Source organism: Eucyclogobius newberryi, unplaced genomic scaffold, assembly GCF_026437365.1.
Source record: "Eucyclogobius newberryi isolate DKJ021-1_F unplaced genomic scaffold, fEucNew1.0.hap1 SCAF_10, whole genome shotgun sequence".
Lineage (NCBI taxonomy): Eukaryota > Metazoa > Chordata > Actinopteri > Gobiiformes > Gobiidae > Eucyclogobius > Eucyclogobius newberryi.
Genome location: NW_027315724.1, coordinates 38,868,258 through 38,886,262, shown reverse-complemented (window position 1 = coordinate 38,886,262; position 18,005 = coordinate 38,868,258). Strand labels below are relative to the sequence as shown.

At 54.4% G+C, this 18,005-nt stretch overlaps 1 protein-coding gene across 1 annotated transcript in view; it reads right to left on the bottom strand.

Annotated features, from left to right (window-relative positions):
• Positions 1-17,471, bottom strand: part of LOC140369196 (fatty acid CoA ligase Acsl3-like) — a 51,288-nt gene extending 33,817 nt beyond the window's left edge. Inside the window, exons 1-9 of the mRNA XM_072456470.1 lie at positions 17,078-17,471; positions 14,620-14,797; positions 12,016-12,125; positions 11,644-11,782; positions 11,198-11,348; positions 9,939-10,062; positions 9,749-9,820; positions 4,036-4,175; positions 871-1,043 (exon numbers count right to left, since the gene is read on the bottom strand). Coding sequence (XP_072312571.1) covers positions 871-1,043; positions 4,036-4,175; positions 9,749-9,820; positions 9,939-10,062; positions 11,198-11,348; positions 11,644-11,782; positions 12,016-12,125; positions 14,620-14,797; positions 17,078-17,461 — 1,471 coding nt within the window. The 5' untranslated portion in view covers positions 17,462-17,471. The remainder of the gene's footprint in view (positions 1-870; positions 1,044-4,035; positions 4,176-9,748; positions 9,821-9,938; positions 10,063-11,197; positions 11,349-11,643; positions 11,783-12,015; positions 12,126-14,619; positions 14,798-17,077) is intronic.
• Positions 17,472-18,005: the final 534 nt, after the last annotated feature.

Genomic DNA, 18,005 nt, shown 5'->3' with positions numbered 1-18,005 from the left:
CCACGGCAACGCGACCTCACACGCTCCCGCGCCATGGAAACCGCATCCCGGAGGAAAACAGGCTCAAAAAAAACAAAACCCTGAGCTGAACGTGGCCCACCATTTCATCTGAAACCGGCCCACCATTTCATCTGAAACCGGCCCACCATTTCATCTAAACCGGCCCACCATTTCAACTAAACCGGCCCACCATTTCATCTACACCGGCCCACAATTTCATCTGAAACCGGCCCACCATTTCATCTAAACCGGCCCACCATTTCATCTAAACCGGCCCACCATTTCAACTAAACCGGCCCACCATTTCAACTAAACCGGCCCACCATTTCATCTGAAACCGGCCCACCATTTCAACTAAACCGGCCCACCATTTCATCTAAACCGGCCACCATTTCATCTAAACCGGCCCACCATTTCATCTAAACCGGCCCACCATTTCATCTAAACCGGCCCACCATTTCATCTAAACCGGCCCACCATTTCAACTAAACCGGCCCACCATTTCATCTAAACCGGCCCACCATTTCATCTAAACCGGCCCACCATTTCATCTAAACCGGCCCACCATTTCAACTAAACCGGCCCACCATTTCAACTAAACCGGCCCGTGTTCACATTAAGTAAATTTTTTACGACTAAACGAGTCAAATCAGTCAGAGCGCGTCGGTGACGTGTCGTGACAGTCAGAGCGTCAGAACTCTTGAAACTGGGAAAAGTTCTCCCTGATTTCCACAGCTATTTGTATTGATTTAAGCCAGATGCCCTGACGTCAGCCTTCAGACGGCTCAAACACATGAAACCATAGCAACAGACACAACTTTGACCCATGAAAAGCAGCTTCATAAAGAGATGAAATGGCGAGTGGCGTACGTTCACTGACGGTGCCGGCGCCACAGGTCTCGGTCAGTCCGTAACCCTGACCCACTGGACAGCAGAAGCACACGTTCATGAAGCGCTGGGTCGCGGCGGACAGAGGAGCCCCGCCCGACAGAAGAACCCGGACACGCCCCCCCAAAAGAGAACGCACCTTCTGGAAAACCAGCCTGAAATACACAAAGTACTGTAAACACAGAGATGAGAGACCACCTGGTCCTGGTCCAGGTCCTGGTCCGGGTCCTGGTCCGGGTCCTGGTCCGGGTCCGGGTCCTGGTCCGGGTCCTGGTCCGGGTCCGGGTCCTAGTCCGGGTCCTGGTCCTGGTCCTGGTCCGGGTCCTGGTCCGGGTCCGGGTCCGGGTCCGGGTCCTGGTCCTGGTCCTGGTCCGGGTCCTGGTCCGGGTCCGGGTCCTAGTCCGGGTCCTGGTCCGGGTCCTGGTCCGGGTCCGGGTCCTGGTCCGGGTCCTGGTCCGGGTCCTGGTCCGGGTCCTGGTCCGGGTCCGGGTCCGGGTCCGGGTCCGGGTCCTGGTCCTGGTCCAGGTCCGGGTCCTGGTCCTGGTCCTGGTCCGGGTCCTGGTCCGGGTCCTGGTCCGGGTCCAGGTCCTGGTCCGGGACCCGGACCGGGTCCCGGTCCGGGTCCGGGTCCCGGTCCGGGTCCGGGTCCGGGTCCGGGTCCGGGTCCCGGTCCGGGTCCTGGTCCGGGTCCGGGTCCGGGTCCCGGTCCGGGTCCCGGTCCGGGTCCGGGTCCGGGTCCCGGTCCGGGTCCCGGTCCCGGTCCCGGTCCTGGTCCGGGTCCGGGTCCCGGTCCTGGTCCGGGTCCTGGTCCGGGTCCTGGTCCGGGTCCTGGTCCTGGTCCGGGTCCTGGTCCCGGTCCTGGTCCGGGTCCCGGTCCGGGTCCCGGTCCCGGTCCGGGTCCGGGTCCCGGTCCGGGTCCGGATCCCGGTCCGGGTCCCGGTCCGGGTCCCGGTCCGGGTCCGGGTCCGGGTCCCGGTCCGGGTCCCGGTCCCGGTCCCGGTCCCGGTCCGGGTCCGGGTCCCGGTCCTGGTCCGGGTCCTGGTCCGGGTCCTGGTCCGGGTCCTGGTCCTGGTCCGGGTCCTGGTCCCGGTCCTGGTCCGGGTCCCGGTCCCGGTCCGGGTCCCGGTCCGGGTCCCGGTCCCGGTCCGGGTCCGGGTCCCGGTCCGGGTCCGGGTCCGGATCCCGGTCCGGGTCCCGGTCCGGGTCCCGGTCCCAGTCCGGGTCCTGGTCCTGGTCCTGGTCCTGGTCCGGGTCCCGGTCCGGGTCCGGGTCCGGGTCCGGGTCCTGGTCCTGGTCCGGGTCCTGGTCCGGGTCCTGGTCCTGGTCCGGGTCCGGGTCCGGGTCCGGGTCCGGGTCCGGGTCCTGGTCCTGGTCCTGGTCCGGGTCCTGGTCCGGGTCCTGGTCCGGGTCCGGGTCCTGGTCCGGGTCCTGGTCCGGGTCCTGGTCCAGGTCCGGGTCCTGGTCCTGGTCCGGGTCCGGGTCCGGGTCCTGGTCCGGGTCCTGGTCCGGGTCCGGGTCCTGGTCCGGGTCCTGGTCCGGGTCCTGGTCCGGGTCCGGGTCCTGGTCCGGGTCCTGGTCCGGGTCCCGGTCCGGGTCCTGGTCCGGGTCCGGGTCCGGGTCCCGGTCCGGGTCCCGGTCCGGGTCCGGGTCCGGGTCCCGGTCCGGGTCCCGGTCCCGGTCCCGGTCCCGGTCCGGGTCCGGGTCCCGGTCCTGGTCCGGGTCCTGGTCCGGGTCCTGGTCCGGGTCCTGGTCCTGGTCCGGGTCCTGGTCCCGGTCCCGGTCCCGGTCCGGGTCCCGGTCCTGGTCCGGGTCCCGGTCCGGGTCCCGGTCCCGGTCCGGGTCCGGGTCCCGGTCCGGGTCCGGGTCCGGATCCCGGTCCGGGTCCCGGTCCGGGTCCCGGTCCGGGTCCGGGTCCGGGTCCCGGTCCGGGTCCCGGTCCCGGTCCCGGTCCCGGTCCGGGTCCGGGTCCCGGTCCTGGTCCGGGTCCTGGTCCGGGTCCTGGTCCGGGTCCTGGTCCTGGTCCGGGTCCTGGTCCCGGTCCTGGTCCGGGTCCCGGTCCTGGTCCGGGTCCCGGTCCGGGTCCCGGTCCCGGTCCGGGTCCGGGTCCCGGTCCGGGTCCGGGTCCGGATCCCGGTCCGGGTCCCGGTCCGGGTCCCGGTCCCAGTCCGGGTCCTGGTCCTGGTCCTGGTCCTGGTCCGGGTCCCGGTCCGGGTCCGGGTCCTGGTCCTGGTCCGGGTCCTGGTCCGGGTCCTGGTCCTGGTCCGGGTCCGGGTCCGGGTCCTGGTCCGGGTCCGGGTCCTGGTCCTGGTCCGGGTCCTGGTCCTGGTCCGGGTCCGGGTCCTGGTCCGGGTCCTGGTCCGGGTCCTGGTCCTGGTCCGGGTCCGGGTCCGGGTCCGGGTCCGGGTCCGGGTCCTGGTCCTGGTCCTGGTCCGGGTCCTGGTCCGGGTCCTGGTCCGGGTCCGGGTCCTGGTCCGGGTCCTGGTCCTGGTCCTGGTCCAGGTCCGGGTCCTGGTCCTGGTCCGGGTCCGGGTCCTGGTCCGGGTCCAGGTCCTGGTCCGGGTCCGGGTCCTGGTCCGGGTCCTGGTCCGGGTCCGGGTCCGGGTCCGGATCCCGGTCCGGGTCCCGGTCCGGGTCCCGGTCCTAGTCCGGGTCCTGGTCCTGGTCCTGGTCCTGGTCCGGGTCCCGGTCCGGGTCCGGGTCCGGGTCCGGGTCCTGGTCCTGGTCCGGGTCCTGGTCCGGGTCCTGGTCCTGGTCCGGGTCCGGGTCCGGGTCCTGGTCCGGGTCCGGGTCCTGGTCCTGGTCCGGGTCCTGGTCCTGGTCCGGGTCCGGGTCCTGGTCCGGGTCCTGGTCCGGGTCCTGGTCCTGGTCCGGGTCCGGGTCCGGGTCCGGGTCCGGGTCCGGGTCCTGGTCCTGGTCCTGGTCCTGGTCCGGGTCCTGGTCCGGGTCCTGGTCCGGGTCCGGGTCCTGGTCCGGGTCCTGGTCCTGGTCCTGGTCCAGGTCCGGGTCCTGGTCCTGGTCCGGGTCCGGGTCCTGGTCCGGGTCCAGGTCCTGGTCCGGGTCCGGGTCCTGGTCCGGGTCCTGGTCCGGGTCCTGGTCCGGGTCCGGGTCCTGGTCCGGGTCCTGGTCCCGGTCCTGGTCCGGTTCTACCTGTCGCACAGGGCGGTGCTGTGTCCTTTGCTGAGCTGGTCCAGTTTGTAGGTGAAAGCCAAAGAGAAGATGGTCCTCTGGAAGCAGCTCATGTCCTCCACTTTCCCCGTCACGTTCTTGTAGATCCGGTCCATGATCTCCTGAAGAGCAGAAGTTAACACTACAATACTCTACGTTCTGCATTTACATAATATCAAATGAAATGAGAAGAGACTTTCATTCTTAAACCTTAAATACACAAGAAGGAAAGCATGTACTGGAATACACGACTCCTGTGTATTCTGGATGTGTATTTGAGTCTAACGCTACTGAAAGTATTTCACAGGAGGAAACGCAGTCATAAATATTCAAACAAATAAATGTGTTTTTAAAAGAAAAAGGCATATTTTATTCATCATTTTTCTAAAGTCCTGAATTAGTCTTGATTTAATCCAAAGTAAAGTAACATTTAAATGAACGTCATATATTTATATCATCATCTTTTCTAATATTGTGCCTAATCCAGAGGCTGTTTAGACCTGGTTTAGTCTTGGTTTAGTCTTGGTTTAGTCTTGGTTTAGTCTTGGTTTAGTCCTGGTTTAGTCCTGGTTTAGTCTTGGTTTAGTCTTGGTTTAGTCTTGGTTTAGTCCTGGTTTAGTCCTGGTTTAGTCTTGGTTTAGTCTTGGTTTAGTCCTGGTTTAGTCCTGGTTTAGTCCTGGTTTAGTCCTGGTTTAGACCTGGTTTAGTCATGGTTTAGTCATGGTTTAGTCATGGTTTAGTCCTGGTTTAGACCTGGTTTAGTCCTGGTTTAGTCATGGTTTAGTCATGGTTTAGTCCTGGTTTAGTCTTGGTTTAGTCTTGGTTTAGTCTTGGTTTAGTCTTGGTTTAGTCTTGGTTTAGTCCTGGTTTAGTCTTGGTTTAGTCTTGGTTTAGTCTTGGTTTAGTCTTGGTTTAGTCCTGGTTTAGTCCTGGTTTAGTCCTGGTTTAGTCTTGGTTTAGTCCTGGTTTAGTCCTGGTTTAGTCTTGGTTTAGTCTTGGTTTAGTCTTGGTTTAGTCTTGGTTTAGTCCTGGTTTAGTCCTGGTTTAGACCTGGTTTAGTCCTGGTTTAGTCCTGGTTTAGTCATGGTTTAGTCCTGGTTTAGTCCTGGTTTAGTCCTGGTTTAGTCCTGGTTTAGTCTTGGTTTAGGACTTGTGGTTCTGGTGCAGCCTCAGTTTGAATGTTTGACGACTCGTTCTCACGTTGTGTTTACAGTTTCAGAGTCCGGGCCCCTGACCTCTGACCTCTGACCCCGGGAGCTCGGAGCAGGAGGCGGAGGATGTTCCCAGGGTTTTCAGCGACTGGAACGAACCAGCAACGTTTCAGTCCGAGCGTGTGACAAACGACGAGGAGGTCAGGACTGAGCGTGTCAGTGACTGAGCGTGTCAGGACTGAGCGTGTCAGGACTGAGCGTGTCAGTGACTGAGCGTGTCAGGACTGAGCGTGTCAGTGACTGAGCGTGTCAGGACTGAGCGTGTCAGTGACTGAGCGTGTCATGACTGAGCGTGTCAGTGACTAAGCGTGTCAGGACTGAGCATGTCAGGACTGAGCGTGTCAGTGACTGAGCGTGTCAGGACTGAGCGTGTCAGTGACTGAGCGTGTCAGGACTGAGCATGTCAGGACTGAGCGTGTCAGTGACTGAGCGTGTCAGTGACTGAGCGTGTCAGTGACTGAGCGTGTCAGGACTGAGCGTGTAAGTGACTGAGCGTGTCAGGACTGAGCGTGTCAGTGACTGAGCGTGTCAGGACTGAGCGTGTCAGGACTGAGCGTGTCAGTGACTGAGCGTGTCATGACTGAGCGTGTCAGTGACTGAGCGTGTCAGGACTGAGCGTGTCAGGACTGAGCGTGTCAGTGACTGAGCGTGTCAGGACTGAGCGTGTCAGTGACTGAGCGTGTCAGGACTGAGCGTGTCAGGACTGAGCGTGTCAGTGACTGAGCGTGTCAGGACTGAGCGTGTCAGGACTGAGCGTGTCAGTACTGAGCGTGTCAGGACTGAGCGTGTCAGGACTGAGCGTGTCAGTGACTGAGCGTGTCAGGACTGAGCGTGTCAGGACTGAGCGTGTCAGCGACTGAGCGTGTCAGGACTGAGCGTGTCGTGACTAAGCGTGTCAGTGACTGAGCGTGTCAGTGACTGAGCGTGTCAGTGACTGAGCGTGTCAGGACTGAGCGTGTCAGGACTGAGCGTGTCAGTGACTGAGCGTGTCAGGACTGAGCGTGTCAGGACTGAGCGTGTCAGTGACTGAGCGTGTCAGGACTGAGCGTGTCAGGACTGAGCGTGTCAGGACTGAGCGTGTCAGTACTGAGCGTGTCAGGACTGAGCGTGTCAGGACTGAGCGTGTCAGTGACTGAGCGTGTCAGGACTGAGCGTGTCAGGACTGAGCGTGTCAGTGACTGAGCGTGTCAGTGACTGAGCGTGTCAGGGACTGAGCGTGTCAGTGACTGAGCGTGTCAGTGACTGAGCGTGTCAGTGACTGAGCGTGTCAGGACTGAGCGTGTCAGTGACTGAGCGTGTCAGTGACTGAGCGTGTCAGTGACTGAGCGTGTCAGGACTGAGCGTGTCAGGACTGAGCGTGTCAGGACTGAGCGTGTCAGTGACTGAGCGTGTCAGGACTGAGCGTGTCGTGACTGAGCGTGTCAGTGACTGAGCGTGTCAGGACTTAGCGTGTCAGTGACTGAGCGTGTCAGTGACTGAGCGTGTCAGGGACTGAGCGTGTCAGGACTGAGCGTGTCAGGGACTGAGCGTGTCAGGGACTGAGCGTGTCAGGACTGAGCGTGTCAGGACTGAGCGTGTCAGGACTGAGCGTGTGAGTGACTGAGCGTGTCAGTGACTGAGCGTGTCAGGACTGAGCGTGTCAGGACTGAGCTTGTCAGTGACTGAGCGTGTCAGGACTGAGCGTGTCAGGACTGAGCGTGTCAGGGACTGAGCGTGTCAGGGACTGAGCGTGTCAGGGACTGAGCGTGTCAGTGACTGAGCGTGTCAGGACTGAGCGTGTCAGGACTGAGCGTGTCAGGACTGAGCGTGTCAGGACTGAGCGTGTCAATGACTGAGCATGTCAGTGACTGAGCGTGTCAGGACTGAGCGTGTCAGGACTAAGCGTGTCAGTGACTGAGCGTGTCAGTGACTGAGCGTGTCAGTGACTGAGCGTGTCAGGACTGAGCGTGTCAGGACTGAGCGTGTCAGTGACTGAGCGTGTCAGGACTGAGCGTGTCAGGACTGAGCGTGTCAGGACTGAGCGTGTCAGTGACTGAGCGTGTCAGGACTGAGCGTGTCAGGACTGAGCGTGTCAGTGATTGAGCGTGTCAGGACTGAGCGTGTCAGGACTGAGCGTGTCAGTGACTGAGCGTGTCAGGACTTAGCGTGTCAGTGACTGAGCGTGTCAGTGACTGAGCGTGTCAGGGACTGAGCGTGTCAGGACTGAGCGTGTCAGGGACTGAGCGTGTCAGGGACTGAGCGTGTCAGGGACTGAGCGTGTCAGGACTGAGCGTGTCAGGGACTGAGCGTGTCAGGACTGAGCGTGTCAGGACTGAGCGTGTCAGTGACTGAGCGTGTCAGGACTGAGCGTGTCAGGACTGAGCATGTCAGTGACTGAGCGTGTCAGGACTGAGCGTGTCAGGACTGAGCGTGTCAGTGACTGGGCGTGTCAGGACTGAGCGTGTCAGGACTGAGCGTGTCAGTGACTGAGCGTGTCAGGACTGAGCGTGTCAGGACTGAGCGTGTCAGTGACTGAGCGTGTCAGGACTGAGCGTGTCAGGACTGAGCGTGTCAGTGACTGAGCGTGTCAGGACTTAGCGTGTCAGTGACTGAGCGTGTCAGTGACTGAGCGTGTCAGGGACTGAGCGTGTCAGGACTGAGCGTGTCAGGGACTGAGCGTGTCAGGGACTGAGCGTGTCAGGGACTGAGCGTGTCAGGACTGAGCGTGTCAGGGACTGAGCGTGTCAGGACTGAGCGTGTCAGGACTGAGCGTGTCAGTGACTGAGCGTGTCAGGACTGAGCGTGTCAGGACTGAGCATGTCAGTGACTGAGCGTGTCAGGACTTAGCGTGTCAGTGACTGAGCGTGTCAGGGACTGAGCGTGTCAGGACTGAGCGTGTCAGGGACTGAGCGTGTCAGGGACTGAGAGTTTGTCAGGGACTGAGCGTGTCAGGACTGAGCGTGTCAGGACTGAGCGTGTCAGTGACTGAGCGTGTCAGGACTGAGCGTGTCAGGACTGAGCGTGTCAGTGACTGAGCGTGTCAGGACTGAGCGTGTCAGGACTGAGCGTGTCAGTGACTGAGCGTGTCAGTGACTGAGCGTGTCAGGGACTGAGCGTGTCAGTGACTGAGCGTGTCAGTGACTGAGCGTGTCAGTGACTGAGCGTGTCAGGACTGAGCGTGTCAGTGACTGAGCGTGTCAGTGACTGAGCGTGTCAGTGACTGAGCGTGTCAGGACTGAGCGTGTCAGGACTGAGCGTGTCAGGACTGAGCGTGTCAGTGACTGAGCGTGTCAGGACTGAGCGTGTCGTGACTGAGCGTGTCAGTGACTGAGCGTGTCAGGACTTAGCGTGTCAGTGACTGAGCGTGTCAGTGACTGAGCGTGTCAGGGACTGAGCGTGTCAGGACTGAGCGTGTCAGGGACTGAGCGTGTCAGGGACTGAGCGTGTCAGGACTGAGCGTGTCAGGACTGAGCGTGTCAGGACTGAGCGTGTGAGTGACTGAGCGTGTCAGTGACTGAGCGTGTCAGGACTGAGCGTGTCAGGACTGAGCTTGTCAGTGACTGAGCGTGTCAGGACTGAGCGTGTCAGGACTGAGCGTGTCAGGGACTGAGCGTGTCAGGGACTGAGCGTGTCAGGGACTGAGCGTGTCAGTGACTGAGCGTGTCAGGACTGAGCGTGTCAGGACTGAGCGTGTCAGGACTGAGCGTGTCAGGACTGAGCGTGTCAATGACTGAGCATGTCAGTGACTGAGCGTGTCAGGACTGAGCGTGTCAGGACTAAGCGTGTCAGTGACTGAGCGTGTCAGTGACTGAGCGTGTCAGTGACTGAGCGTGTCAGGACTGAGCGTGTCAGGACTGAGCGTGTCAGTGACTGAGCGTGTCAGGACTGAGCGTGTCAGGACTGAGCGTGTCAGGACTGAGCGTGTCAGTGACTGAGCGTGTCAGGACTGAGCCTGTCAGGACTGAGCGTGTCAGTGATTGAGCGTGTCAGGACTGAGCGTGTCAGTGACTGAGCGTGTCAGGACTTAGCGTGTCAGTGACTGAGCGTGTCAGTGACTGAGCGTGTCAGGGACTGAGCGTGTCAGGACTGAGCGTGTCAGGGACTGAGTGTGTCAGGGACTGAGCGTGTCAGGGACTGAGCGTGTCAGGACTGAGCGTGTCAGGGACTGAGCGTGTCAGGACTGAGCGTGTCAGGACTGAGCGTGTCAGTGACTGAGCGTGTCAGGACTGAGCGTGTCAGGACTGAGCATGTCAGTGACTGAGCGTGTCAGGACTGAGCGTGTCAGGACTGAGCGTGTCAGTGACTGGGCGTGTCAGGACTGAGCGTGTCAGTGACTGAGCGTGTCAGGACTGAGCGTGTCAGTGACTGAGCGTGTCAGTGACTGAGCGTGTCAGTGACTGAGCGTGTCAGGACTGAGCGTGTCAGGACTGAGCGTGTCAGTGACTGAGCGTGTCAGGACGTGAGGCGTGTTGCGTGTGGCGAGTGGCGTCACGTCTGCGACTCACAGGGACGGCCGCCATTAGGGTCGGCTGCAGGACGCTGCTGTCGCCTTGGCTTCCTGTCTTGATCTTGGTCGACTGCAGAGAGAGAGAGTTCAGGGCGTGTCGGGGTCAGGAGCAGACGACAGGGTCGTGTCGGGGTCAGGAGCAGAAGACAGGGTCGTGTCGGGGTCAGGAGCAGACGACAGGGGCGTACCTGGTCCACGAGGGTTTGGGGCGAGGAGTACCCGATGCGACACCCGTGGGACGCACACACCAGCTCAGCGGTCAGCTCCAGCACGTGGGCGAGGGGCAAGTACCCGATGTAGGTGTCGTCCTCACTGCAGAGCACAAACTCACCATCACTTTAACGGACAAGAGCCGAGTCACGGTCATGCTAACAAGGACTAGCATGCTAACAAGGACTAGCATGCTAACAAGGACTAGCATGCTAACAAAGACTAGCATGCTAACAAGCACTAGCATGCTAACAAGGACTAGCATGCTAACAAAGACTAGCATGCTAACAAAGACTAGCATGCTAACAAGGACTAGCATGCTAACAAAGACTAGCATGCTAACAAAGACTAGCATGCTAACAAGGACTAGCATGCTAACAAGGACTAGCATGCTAACAAAGACTAGCATGCTAACAAAGACTAGCATGCTAACAAAGACTAGCATGCTAACAAGGACTAGCATGCTAACAAGGACTAGCGTGCTAACAAGGACTAGCGTGCTAACAAAGACCAGCATGCTAACAAAGACTAGCATGCTAACAAGGACTAGCATGCTAACAAGGACTAGCATGCTAACAAAGACTAGCATGCTAACAAGGACTAGATGCTAACCAGGACTAGATGCTAACAAGGACTAGCGTGCTAACAAGGACTAGCATGCTAACAAGGACTAGCATGCTAACAAAGACTAGCATGCTAACAAGGACTAGCATGCTAACAAAGACTAGCATGCTAACAAGGACTAGCTTGCTAGCAAAGACTAGCATGCTAACAAAGACTAGCATGCTAACAAAGACTAGCATGCCAACAAGGACTAGCATGCTAACAAGGACTAGCATGCTAACAGCACACCTCCCTGACATTTGTAATAAAGTGGAATCTGTTTTGTCCCAGTTCAAATGTTCAGGGTCAAAATCAGCTCGCTGTGCGCTGCCTGAGCCTGATTATAAAGCCGTTTATTGTCCGAGAAGGTGAGAACCAGGAAGTGCACTGTTAGCATGCTAACATTTGTTAGCTTTACTGTGGCGGTCCAAAAGCCTTTATAAGCAGTAGCGTTAAGCAGACGTCAGGTCCAGATGGTGCAGTGGCCTCTGCTGGACACACGAGGCATTACACTTCAGGAACAGACTTATTTCAATATCGTTCTTTCTGCTGCTCGTCTCGTGGAACGAGACGTTCACAGGGTCAAACATGAATCTGAAGAGCTCTAAACCCGCCGTGTTTCGGTGCCGCTCACCACAGGTTGGGGATGCGCTCGGCCACGCCCGTGATGCCGGCCAGGATGTTGCTATGGGAGATCATGACTCCTTTGGGGGCCCCTGTAGAGCCACTGGTGTACATGATGACGGCGATGTCCGAGGGCCGCGGCTGCGCTCGCTCACGGGCGGCTGAAGGAAAACACTCATGATCAGCTCTAATGTTCACGATCACACACACTTTACTTTGACACACACACTTTACTTTGACACACACACTTTACTTTGACACACACACTTCCTCCTGACCCCTGAGCTCTGAGTTTAGCTGCTGCTCTGGGGTCAAAGGTCACTGTAAAAACATGGAGGAGCCTCAAACGGGCGTCCACTCTGATCTGATCCAGATGTGTCCACGGCTCAGCCTCTGGACTGAAACGTCTGGACTGAAGCCCTGACCGTGTGAAGGAGAAACACAAACATCACAAACCGTTGTCAGGCTTCGCTCCGAGCTTCTGAACGGCGGCCATGTTGTGGACACTGATGCATTGTGGGAGACCGGAGCACGAGGTCGGTGAGTCGTCCACGACAACGATGTGCTGGAGGCGGGGCACCTGCACGACGATGGCCTGAGGGGGAGGAGACCACAAGTCTGAACTCTAAAGTCTAAATTCAGGATTGTTCAGTTTTTGGAGAATTGTCATCGTTGAAGCGTCGTAAGAATTAAAAAACATCATAATCATTTGTTTTAATTCAGAGTTTAAAAAAACAGAACCAGAGCAAAAACTGAGCACGTGCAGAAGAGAAGTTCTAACTGAGCATGTGCAGAGGAGAGACATGATGTCAGAGATGATGTCATTACCTGGAGGCGTGTCTCCAGCAGCTCTCGGCTCGTAATGATGTGAGTGACCTCAGCCTCTTTCAGTCCGTGAGCGACGGCCGGACCTCCCAGAGTGGAATACAGAGTGACCACTGAGCACAGGGAGAACATGCATCACAACCACACCAGCAGGAGGTATGATATATATACATTTAGTGGTGTATATATGTGTACATATATATATATATATATATATATATATATATATATATATATATATGTGTATATATGTGTATATATATATATATGTGTATATATGTGTACATATATATATATATATATATATATATATATATATATATATATATATATATATATATATATATATATATATATATATATATATATATATATATATATATATATATATATATATATATATATATATATATATATATATATATATATATATATATATATATATATATATATATATAGTGTGTATATGTGCATGCTCCCTCTTCCACAGCTAGACAATGCCCTGCATCTGTTCCTCTTCGCTTATCTGCCCCGGACCATCAGCTCCCCACTTCGCCTGGACTCACCCATCCCCCCAGCACACGGTCCCCCTGCCAACCACTTACTGTCACAGCAGCACAGGTGAGGAGTGAGCTGAAGAGGATTAAAGTGAGGAAGGCAGCAGGACCTGATGGCATCAGCCCCAGGCTCCTTAAGTCCTGCAGATGAACTGTGTGGAGTTATGGAGCATGTCTTCAACATGAGCCTGAAGCTGAGGGTGGTACCACAGGTCTGGAAGACCTCCTGTCTGGTACCTGTGCCTAAGACACCGCGCCCCAAAGACCTCAACAGCTTCAGGCCAGTGGCTCTCACGTCCCACCTGATGAAGACACTGGAGCGGCTGGTCCTGGACCACCTCCGCTCCACCGTGAGCTCAGCCATGGACCCGCTGCAGTTTGCATATCGGTCTGGCATCGGAGTGGAGGACGCCGTCATCTCCCTGCTGCACCGCTCTCTCTCTCACCTGGAAAAGCCTGGCAGCGCTGTGAGGATCCTGTTCTTCGATCTTTCCAGCGCCTTCAACACCATCAGCTCCTGAGGGACAAGCTGGAGACGGCTGGTGTGGAGTATGACCTGGAAGAGTGGATCCTGGACTACCTCACGGACCGACCCCAGTTTGTGAGAGCCCGGAACTGTGTGTCTGACACTCGGACCTGCAGTGTGAGGGCCCTGCAGTGTGGGGGACCTGCAGTGTGTGGGACCTGCAGTGTGGGGGCGCCCCAGGGCACTGTCCTTGCGCCCTTTCTCTTCACCCTTTACACTGCAGACTTCAGACATGACACGGACAGCTGTGTCCTGCAGAAGTTCTCTGACGACTCTGCCATCATCGGACTCATCACGGACGACGATGACGAGGAGTACAAAGGACTGGAGCAGGACTTTGTGGACTGGTGTCAGAGGAACCACCTCCTCATCAACGCGGGGAAGACCAAGGAGATGGTGGTGGATTTCCGCAGACGCCACGCCCCCCTCACCAGTGAACATCCAGGGACGGGACATTGAGAGAGTGACTCATACAAGTACCTGGGTGTTCATCTGAACCACAAACTGGACTGGACTCATAACACAGACGCACTGTACAGGAAGAGCCAGAGTCGGCTCTACCTCCTGAGGAGACTCAGGTCTTTTGGAGTGACAGGGCTTAAAGACTCCTAAAGACCTTCTACGACTATGTGGTGCATCAGCCCTCCTGTACGGTGTGGCCTGCTGGAGCAGCAGCATCACAGAGAGGGAGAGGAAGAGGCTGGACAGAGTCATCAAGAAGTCCAGCTCCGTCCTGGGCTGTGCTCTGGACTCGGTGCAGGAGGTGGGGGACAGGAGGGTCCTGGCTAGATTCACATCTATGCTGGACCATGAGTGTCGCCCCCTGCAGGACACTCTGTCCCCTGCAGGACACTCTGTCCGCTCTGGAGAGCAGCTTCAGTGAGAGACTGATCCACCCTCGATGTGTGAAGGAAAGGTTCCGTAGGTCTTTCCTTCTGCTGCTGTCAGACTTTATAACAAAAACTGTTAGTCCTGAACACTCGCAATACTGACCTAACCTAATACTGATGTGCAATTCTGTCATATGTGCAATTACTGTGAAATTCATGTGCAATCTATGTGCTGTCGTGACACATATTCATGTACAATTACTGTCGTGATCACATGCAATGGTATTTATGTATTTATGTATTTATTTATTTATTTGTCTATGGGAGTTTTTATTTATTTATAGGAGATCTTCTACTGAAAGTGTTTTTCAGACTTCCTATAAGTGATCTGTTCTTCTGTATCTACCTCTGGATCTACCTGCGTTGCACCAATGAAATTTCCCCATGTGGGACAATAAAGGAATATCTTATATATACACACATACATAAGCTCGAGCTTTAAACAGACGAAGTCGACTGAAACACTTGTAACATTGACCTCGTTCTGTTTCTATGGCGACACTGAACCAAACACTCAAATATAGAAACAACAAACATCCAAAGAACAAGGAAAAACCACTTCAAAACTCAGCTGTGAAACACCTGTGTGTGTGTCAGTTGTGTGTCAGTTGTGCGTCAGTTGTGCGTCGCTCACAGGGGAAGTTGTACATGAAGCAGGCCTGGGCGGCGATCATCCATTCCGCTCGCGTCTCACAGAAGATGGCGATGTTGGTTTTGGGCCGTTGTCCCAGAGCTAAGAGTCCACTGCCAAACTGGGCCGCGGCCGCGTGGGCCGCTCCGTAAGAGAGCCAGCGGTACTGCCCCAGGACCACCTGCAGGGGGCGACACATGGGCAACATCTGTGACTGAAGAAATGCTGCGTTTGTTCGTTAATTATAAGGTTCATCTTTTGTTTGTTCAGGGGCAGTTTTAAATGTTGTTGTCTCGATTTGTTGATAAAAAAACTAAAAAAGTGGGCGTGGCAAAAGCAGTTATTTAAACTGGGACAATGCACATGATGAACATTTCTGTTGTATTGATTTTAGTTTATGTGGACGGAACCTTTACACGACACAATTACAATTAGTTTGAATACAAAAGTATAAAAGTATATTATTATTAAAGATGTGAAGATATCGTATTATACGAAGTATAAAATACTGCTTTTACATTTAAGGCAGATTAAAGTCCTTTTACTTTCTGCTGTTTGACAGATAGACTCTTAACTCTAAAGACTTGAGAGACTTTAGAGTTAAGAATCATGACATAGGGACTAAAGCTGTGTTTACAGCTCCCTCTGCTGGTCGTCAGGAGCCTCTGCACCAAACACACGGCTTTACGGCTCTTCTGATCCTTTAGAGGATTATTGGACTAAACCTGAGCTGAAATGTGGAAATGTCACTCAAATCCGGAACAAAAACTGAAAAAGGACATTTCACAATCCAAAGTGTTGCAAACGCACGAGGAGCAGATCGAATCAGGCTTGAAACACTTTCTGCACAAAAGAACTGAGATTCGCACAGAATGAACCATAAACCAAACACAAACGTCACTTTGTCTGGAATGTTCCACACATGACACCACCAGGTCAGATCTGTGGAGAGGGGAGCCGCTTCATTAGTCGACCAATGATGTCGTTTAGATGATGAAGACTTAGACGGGACGAGAGCAGGAGGACTATAAGTCGCACCAGCCAAAAAATGCATAACAGAGAAGGAAAAAACATATATAAGTCGCTCTGGAGTATGAAATGCAAGTGTGAAAATAACAAATAATATCACATATAAGTCGCGAGTATAAGTATATAATTATAAATATAAGTATAAGTCACACCCCGGCCAAAACTATGAAAAATGTGTGACTTATAGTCCGGAAAATACGGTAAATAAACCACTTCCTCTTTTCTGTGTTTATAGTGTGTTGACATTGTGTTTATAGAGTGTTTATCGAGTGTTTATCGAGTGTTTATCGTGTGTTTATCGTGTGTTTGTAGTGTTTGTAGTGTGTGTTTAGTGTGTGTTTAATGTGTTTAGTGTGTTTAGCGTGTTTAGCGTGTTTAGTGTGTTTAGTGTGTTTAGCGTGTTTAGCGTGTTTAGTGTGTTTAGTGTGTTTGTAGTGTGTTTATACTATAGTGTGTTTGTAGTGTGTTTATAGTGTGTTTATAGTGTGTTTATAGTGTGTTTGTAGTGTGTTTATAGTGTGTTTATAGTGTGTTTATAGTGTGTTTATAGTGTGTTTGTAGTGTGTTTGTAGTGTGTTTATAGTGTGTTTATACTATAGTGTGTTTATAGTGAGAGTAGTGTGTTTATAGTGTGTTTATAGTGTGTTTGTAGTGTGTTTATAGTGTGTTTGTACTATAGTGTGTTTATACTATAGTGTGTTTGTAGTGTGTTTGTAGTGTGTTTATAGTGTGTTTATAGTGTTTATAGTGTGTTTGTAGTGTGTTTGTAGTGTGTTTATAGTGTTTATAGTGTGTTTGTAGTGTGTTTGTAGTGTGTTTGTAGTGTGTTTGTAGTGTGTTTGTAGTGTGTTTATAGTGTGTTTATAGTGTGTTTGTAGTGTGTTTATAGTGTGTTTATAGTGTGTTTATAGTGTGTTTGTAGTGTGTTTATAGTGTGTTTATAGTGTGTTTATAGTGTGTTTGTAGTGTGTTTATAGTGTGTTTGTAGTGTGTTTATAGTGTGTTTATAGTGTGTTTATAGTGTGTTTATAGTGTGTTTGTAGTGTGTTTATAGTGCGTTTATAGTGCGTTTGGCCCAGTCGGATCTCTGGAGGTGTTCGTAGATATTGGGGATTGAAATCATCGTAAGAAGAAAAAAAGAATCGGGGCAAAATAAATGTTTGGATTTTTGGTCCAAACACAAAAATGTGAAGAACATTTTTGTCACTTTCATCAAGTCGAGTTCTTTGATGCCACAAACGAGAGGAACCGTCACAAACGAGAGGAACCGTCACAAACGAGAGGAACCGTCAGAAACGAGAGGAACCGTCACAAACGAGAGGAACCGTCACAAACGTGAGGAACCGTCAGAAACGAGAGGAACCGTCAGAGCACGAGAGGAAGTGTGGAACATTCCAGGACAAAGACATCTCCATGACGACCCCGTCTTTACCTTCTTGAAGACCTTCCCGTTGCTCTGTCTTTCGTCCTCTTCGCGGATCACGTCCCTCGTCCCCAGAAAGTCTCTGTGTGGGAACCTGAGGGCCTCGTACTCCAGCATCTTGTCCAGCGTGTCCACTCCGGGGTGCACCGCGCTCAGGAGCCTCTTGGTGGCGCTCAGGGCTCTGTAGGGCCCCTCGGGGCGGCCGGACACTGACCTGGCCTTGGTTCTTCTGGCTCGGTCCAGCTCGGAGCCATAGTGGACTTGTCCCGAAGAGTAGAAGACGCTGAGGACGCCGAGGACGCAGGACGGGACAAACGTGAGCACCGAGAACAAAGCCAGGACGAGGCGGAACAGGAGGACCACTAAAGGGTTCAGGTCATCCTGGAACTTCATGGTTCTCCTGCAGGACGTCCAGAGTCACCAGGGGGTCCTCTGAGTGAAAGTTCTGGGGTTCCTCCTGCAGAGAAGGTTCTGGGGATCCTCTGAGTGAAGGTTCTGGGGTTCCTCCTGCAGAGAAGGTTCTGGGGATCCTCTGAGTGAAGGTTCTGGGGTTTCTCCTGCAGAGAAGGTTCTGGGGATCCTCTGAGTGAAGGTTCTGGGGTTCCTCCTGCAGAGAAGGTTCTGGGGATCCTCTGAGTGAAGGTTCTGGGGTTCCTCCTGCAGAGAAGGTTCTGGGGATCCTCTGAGTGAAGGTTCTGGGGTTCCTCCTGCAGAGAAGGTTCTGGGGATCCTCTGAGTGAAGGTTCTGGGGTTCCTCCTGCAGAGAAGGTTCTGGGGATCCTCTGAGTGAAGGTTCTGGGGTTTCTCCTGCAGAGAAGGTTCTGGGGATCCTCTGAGTGAAGGTTCTGGGGTTCCTCCTGCAGAGAAGGTTCTGGGGATCCTCTGAGTGAAGGTTCTGGGGTTCCTCCTGCAGAGAAGGTTCTGGGGATCCTCTGAG